The sequence below is a fragment of the Leptodactylus fuscus genome, chromosome 4 (genome assembly GCF_031893055.1).
Source record: "Leptodactylus fuscus isolate aLepFus1 chromosome 4, aLepFus1.hap2, whole genome shotgun sequence".
Lineage (NCBI taxonomy): Eukaryota > Metazoa > Chordata > Amphibia > Anura > Leptodactylidae > Leptodactylus > Leptodactylus fuscus.
Window position 1 is genome coordinate 27,393,538 of NC_134268.1, and position 6,890 is coordinate 27,400,427.

The 6,890-nt window shown below is 39.9% G+C and overlaps 1 protein-coding gene across 1 annotated transcript in view; it reads right to left on the reverse strand.

Moving 5' to 3' along the window:
- The window catches only part of LOC142200143 (fibrocystin-L-like), a 95,388-nt gene that overhangs the window by 62,765 nt on the left and 25,733 nt on the right, over positions 1–6,890 (reverse strand). Inside the window, exons 18-23 of the mRNA XM_075270293.1 lie at positions 6,168–6,311; positions 5,466–5,623; positions 4,389–4,502; positions 3,839–3,985; positions 3,056–3,186; positions 1,707–1,861 (exon numbers count right to left, since the gene is read on the reverse strand). Of these exons, the coding sequence (XP_075126394.1) occupies positions 1,707–1,861; positions 3,056–3,186; positions 3,839–3,985; positions 4,389–4,502; positions 5,466–5,623; positions 6,168–6,311 (849 nt within the window). The remainder of the gene's footprint in view (positions 1–1,706; positions 1,862–3,055; positions 3,187–3,838; positions 3,986–4,388; positions 4,503–5,465; positions 5,624–6,167; positions 6,312–6,890) is intronic.

Genomic DNA, 6,890 nt, shown 5'->3' on the forward strand with positions numbered 1-6,890 from the left:
TTCCTTGATATAAACATGCCCCACATGACCACTGAGCTCCAATCACAGGCCTCAGCAGTGACCCAGGACCACTGATGTCACCCAGGAGGCCAGAAGAGGCCAGAAGACATGCAAGAAAGAACACTGGACATCGCAAGGAAGACCATGAGATGTGAGGGAAGGTGAGTATTACCGCTCATTACATTTAAGCATCTCCCCTGGGTCTCCAAATATTATACTCTGGAGTATGAAATGACTGAGGTATATAAAAATGATTCTTGGGTGGCGATTTTGGAAAATTTGTATTAACCACTTACGGACCGCCCATAGACTATAAACGACCGGGAAGTGGTTGCCTAGTTCTGACAGGACGTACCGGTACGTCCAGTCAGAACACAGTAGCTGCACGGAGATCGTGCAGCTGCTGAAACTGGGAGCCGGCTGTAACTTCAGCCAGAGCTCCCAGAGAGAAGGCAGGGAAGGTTTATTCCCTTCCCTGCCTTCTCGATCGCTGGCTCAGTGTCTTACAACAGCTGCTGGATCCTACAGGACCCAGATCAGCTCTGTAAGTGTAAAGAACAGTGTGCAGGAGGCTGGATTCCTCCTGCAACTGAGGCTAAATGTACCAGCCGCAGTTACAGGAGAAATCAGCCTCCCTAACAAAAAAAAAGTGATCAGATGTCCTCAAAGATCTCTTATGACCTTATGAGGACACAATCTGAAAAAAAAAATAATATATATATATATATATATATATATATATATATATATATATATATAATAAAAAAGTTTAAAATAATGAAAATAAAATAATTAAAAAAATAAAATAAAATAATACACGAATAAAACGCCGTTATTAAAGGTTATAGCCCCACCCCCGACAACACAATACAAAATAAAAATTACCGTAACGGAGAGGAAAAACTATTTTGTAAGGTTTTTCAGTAGCACTTTCTGTTATTAAATAAAAAAAATAATAATAAAGTGAAAACCAGACACAATTTCCCTCCTATTATGTTTATATTTTCCCGGATATGAAAAAAATTAAAACATATTTGAAAATAAAAACAACATAAAAATAAAGCCCTAGGCGTCCCCGAAAAAAGTCACAAAAATTAGTTGAATGAGACGTATGAGAAAAATATTACAGCCCTCAAAACCGCACATACAAAGAAACTAGAGATGAGCGAGTACTGTTTGGATCAGCCGATCTGAACAGCACGCTCCATAGAAATGAATGGATGCACCTGGTACTTCCGCTTTGACGGCGGCCGGCCGCTTAACCCCCCCGCGTGCCGGCTACGTCCATTCATTTCTATGCAGGCGTGCTGTTCGGATCGGCTGATCCGAACAGTACTCGCTCATCTCTAAAAAAAAACAAAAAATGTGTCTGGTCCTGGACCACAAATTGGCCCGGTACTGAAGCGGTTAAACAAACAACTCCTGCAGCATCTTCCTGAAGCAGGTAGAGGATGAACATTTCAATGACAGTTACAGGGGTGGCCATCCTAGAGGAGAGCCAGAGCATTGCAGCTGTCTATAGGCAAATCTTATATATCAGATGTGTGAATAAGGCATCCATTACCCACTGACTATATTGGCATTCATTTAACGGATACCTCATGGAAAGCTATTGACAAGCTGATGGCGTACTGTATACCTTTAACAGATGCTGCATTCGTCAGTATTCATCAGTCATTTTTCTTGTGACTTCTACAGTGACTTACCATTTGGGTCATTTGTAGTCACGGTCTGCCCAATGTACAAGACATCTAGGTAATAATCTTGGCTTGACTGTAGGTTGATATACAGCACATTGAAATTTCTGCCCGAGTACTTGGTTTTAACAAGTTGTAACAAATCTATACAGGTGTATGTCCAGCTGAGAAATAAGAGATGTTAGATTATATATAAGATCATCACTAAGGACATAGAAATAAAGTCACGTTTGTATGAAGACATTCTCAAGACAAGTCAATTGGAATTGCTTAACCCTCTTAAGTAGTGATGAGCGAGTATATTCGATTGTATACCTCCCCTCCATAGACATTGGTGTTTAAAAAAAAGGCGCCAAGGGAGGTCGGAGGGGAAACGAATATTTCCCACCTTTCCGCAAGGGATTCGACTGAGTACACCAATAACTATGCAAATGGAGGTTTTTGATAGAATACTATTCGCTCATTTCTACTTTTAAGGATATGGTACACTCATTTTGTATCTTCCCCTGCCTTCAAAGAACCATAACTTTTTTATGTTGTATGGATATAGCTTTATGAGGGCTTGTTTTCGCAGGACAAGTTGCATGGCACTATATAATTTTCCGTCTAATGAATTGTGATCCAGTAAAAAAAATATCTGTGAGCTGGAAATGGGAAAAAAAAATCTAAATTCCACCATTGTTTTATGGGTTTTATTTTTTGCTAAGGCCCCACACAGCTCTCACAGCATCCTCCACATGGACTCCATCACTGGGTTCCAATCCCCGGCACATGTTCCTCAGGGATCGCATGTCGGTATATAACTGTAGGCAAACCTATCTATAGACAAGGGCTACCTCCTGCCATAAGTGAGTAACTAGAACCAGTGGTCACGTCATAAGTCCAGACATCATCTCGGGACCAGGAAGGACAAATCAACAAAGGATGGGGCAGAGTCAAAGAAATGAAGGATCTGTGAGGTGGCTATCACTGCCTTCTGTCTGGCCAGCCCCATGAAAAGCAAGGCGCACGACAACATAACAGCAATGTAATAAAGTCATAAAGTGAAATATTGCAGAGAAAAAGTTTGCCACAATGAATCTACTTCTTACAATACTACAACACAACCCATTCAAATTTTTACGACACTACGACACAACCCATTCCAGTCTTCTTGGTCCCCAACAATCTCTCGGAAATCCACCACCCAAGCCATCCACCTACCTTATCAGTTACGCACCTTCCAGACACAATGAACAAGCCCAATCTGCCCTCCAGTTGTCCAACACCCTCACAGTGGATAACCCCACTCCAGCCACCAGTCCACTGACACTCCCACAATTGACATTAGGGTGTAGTTAAAATACAGTGAGTCGTACCTGTTCCCTTGAGCAAAGTTGTAGTTCAAAGTATCGGACGTGGATTTGACGGTTCCAAGATTGCTGCTGTCTTCATATTGAAAATTTAGAATGATTCCATTTGTTAGATATCCTTTATAGGCAAAGCAAATCTGAAACAACACAAACACCATCACATATACAAAAAAGAAGAGCTACCTGTACACATATAGAAACAACCTACCGGCTACAGAGACCATTCACTATTATTGTGAATACTGCCTATTAAAGGGGTCTTTCCATCTTGGCGACTTATCCCCTATCTATGGAAACAGCCAAGTAAGCGCCGTATTTTGGTGATATCTGGCAGTCCCATTGAATGAACATAGTGGGGGCACTTCATTTACAATGGGGAACATTTTGTAGGTTCACCTAAGTTCAACCCTACTGATCCTACAACGTATACCCTATATTCCCTATGTAGAAATAGACTTCATTTATTCACATTTTCTGTAGAAATTTTTGGCACAAGTTTCTCAGGGCCCTTACATACGACCATAATGCTAGCAGTTCATTACTGTAGCAATGGCTTTGGAGCTTTACGTATAAAATATCCATATATATTAGGTAAATGCTGCTCTATCTTGCAAGTTTCAACAGAATCTAATGATAATTTATTATATATGGAGGCAGCAAGACCATCCCCGATACCCGAAATCTACCTATTTTGTGTCCATTTTCTAAAAATCACCCTTAATAATATTTATGCCTATAATACTGACCCATATAAATAGTAAACTAAGAATGCTGAGCCATACGTCATACCTTGCTCTGTAAAGTTAGCGGGATATATCCATAGGGTGACTGAGTTACTGGATTCTGTTCATTATAATCATACAGGATTTGGGGATTCTTTAAGGAATATCGTCCACAAAATGCTTCAGTCTGAGACGTTACAGAACCCCTGTTAGGCTGCGAGAACGAAAAATTAGAAAAGTTATAAGAGGTAAAGAAATGTTACTGTTTGCACTAACTATTGGGTTAACCAGATGACAATAAGCAAAATTTGGGAAAGAAGACCTTTCACCCCCCCAATTCTAACTCTTTGCGACATTCAATAGGCACTGCCGCACTGATTCTGGCACGGCTGGAATTGTTTCTCTAGCCCCCATTGGTTGCAGTTCTTGGGGCAGAATTCTTTGGGTAGTCACAATATATGGAAACCCGCAGCAAGTCAATTTATGATGAAGGTTTTTCTTCCAGCGTCCACAAGAGATTGTTTCAATTCTCATTCACATTACCGATACTGTAGAGTGGATTTACAGATTGCAATTTCGTGACCACAAAAACACGGATTTATTTATTTTTTTCATACCTGGTTGAAATCCGTTTCGTAGTTCCTGAAATACTTGACTGATGAACTTTCCTTCTGCTTGGCTATGACGTCCGGACACTGCACGCTTAGGATATCTAGTACGGCGTTCCTCACCTGAAGGAAAGAAATTTTACGAGCTGAGTTAGCTTCCTTCTTAACCCCTTGAGGATCAGGCCAATGTTACACCGAACAATTTTTTTTCCACTTTGCATTTTTAGCTTAACAAACCTTTACATTCTTGGGTGTCAGTTCTTGACACACACATATTAGTGTTTAAGGCTAAGGCGCCACGTTGCCGAAACGCAACTTATTTGTTGCAGATTTTGTTGTGGTTTTTTGATCCAAAGTCAGGAATGGATTGAGCAGAAGGGAGAAGGGTAATAGCTTCCTATGTATGTCCCATTCCTTTTGTGGTCACGCCTAAGTTTGGCTCAAAAAAGCGCAGAAAAATCTGCAACAAAAGAAGCTGCATTTCCGCTAAGGCCCCATGGGACGATCCGCAGTGCTGAATTGCTGCGAGAAAACCGCAGTGGGAATGCTTCGCGGTACTTCTCGCAGCGCTTTAAACAGAAAGTTCGCAGAGTTTTCCTCCGCGGACTTTCTGCTACAATTATATCTACAGGAAAGTAGGCGACATTTCCATAGATATAATTGACATGCTGCGATTTCCAAAAGCAGTTACTGAATAATGCCACGATTTTTCCTGTGGAATTTCCGGCCTGTGGGGCCCCGGTCTAAAAGGGTTTTCCTGGGATAAAATACGGATGACCTATACTTAGGATAGACCAATAATGTTATGAAGGACACCTATGGCCAGCAATTGTCTCAGAGGAATGGGGTATGGACCACCGACGCACTGCTCCTCCTAGACAACCTCCAGCAAATGTTGGCAAGTATGGTCAGTGTGGCACTGAAGTTACTTGGGCCCACCAGAGAAAATAACCCTGGGGATCCAACAACCCTAGGAAATAGACCCTTGAAATTCAGGTGCCTTCTACAGGACTATTATTGTATTAGAGTCTGGGCCACCGAAGTATCCTCTGGTGCTCTAACACTGGTTATGGTTATGTCACTGACCTCTACAGAAGACGCATTTGTTGCCAGAGGAGTGGAGTAAACGTCATCCCACACTATAGTGAAGGTCTTCATGTCCGAAACACCTTTAGTTGTCTCTTCAATATCCACTGTAATGTTACTTTCACCCAGAATTTGGTAGGAAATAAGTGGGAAATCACCTAAAACGATCATCAATAATATTTGTATATAGTACTTAGCGTAATAAAGATGATATCAAGTTACACATATAGTCCCTCTTGTATTAGAAGGAACCCTCCCCACCCTCATTTGCTCTATATTTTACACATCCCCATACTCCAAGCCCGTACTCCATACACAGTAACATTCAGTGAGAGGCGGAAACAGCTCTCAATACAGATGCAAGAGAAGGAGTGAAAAAATACAGGATTTCACACAAAGGAGACAAAATGTGTTAATAAAGTATAACAGTTTCTCCACATTGTGATATTGGTGAATCCTACCCATGAAACTAGTTAGCAATAGTTTTAGCTTGGAACACCCCTTTAAGAGGTTTGCTGATATGTGTAGTTGCTGTAATTTTTATATCCACTAGTGCTACATATACTATATAGTTTCTTTTGCTCATTGACCAGTACAGATCTGACGGGTGACCGGCTCCAATTTAAAGAAAGTACTGGAAGTTTTTTCTCTCCATTGTATTTGATCAGCTTTGGCTTGATTTATAATCTGTCTCTTACTCACCTCTTTGTGAATACAATGTGACATGATAGATGTTTTCTGTATTAGAAGATTCCTGTTGTACATAGACTGTATCCGGCCGCATAGACCATAAATTATTTAATGCTGCTTGAATATCGGAAGCCGTCGCATCAGCTGATAGAGGACCTACACAGGGAAAAGAAGGAAATATATTTATTTTGCATGTATTTAAAGTGCAATGAGAAACATAGATAGATAGATAGATAGATAGATAGATAGATAGATAGATAGATAGATAGATAGATAGAAGATAGATAGATAGATAGATAGATAGAATATAGATAGATAGATAGATAGATAGATAGATAGATAGATAGATAGGAGATAGATAGATAGATAGATAGATAGATAGATAGATGATAGATAGATAGATAGATAGATAGATAGATAGATAGATAGGAGATAGATAGATAGATAGATAGATAGATAGATAGGAGATAGATAGATAGATAGATAGATAGATAGATAGATAGATAGATAGGAGATAGATAGATAGATAGATAGATAGATAGATATACAGTCCTATGAAAAAGTTTGGGCACCCCTATTAATCTTAATCATTTTTAGTTCTAAATATTTTGGTGTTTGCAACAGCCATTTCAGTTTGATATATCTAATAACTGATGGACACAGTAATATTTCAGGATTGAAATGAGGTTTATTGTACTAACAGAAAATGCGCAATATGCATTAAACCAAAATTTG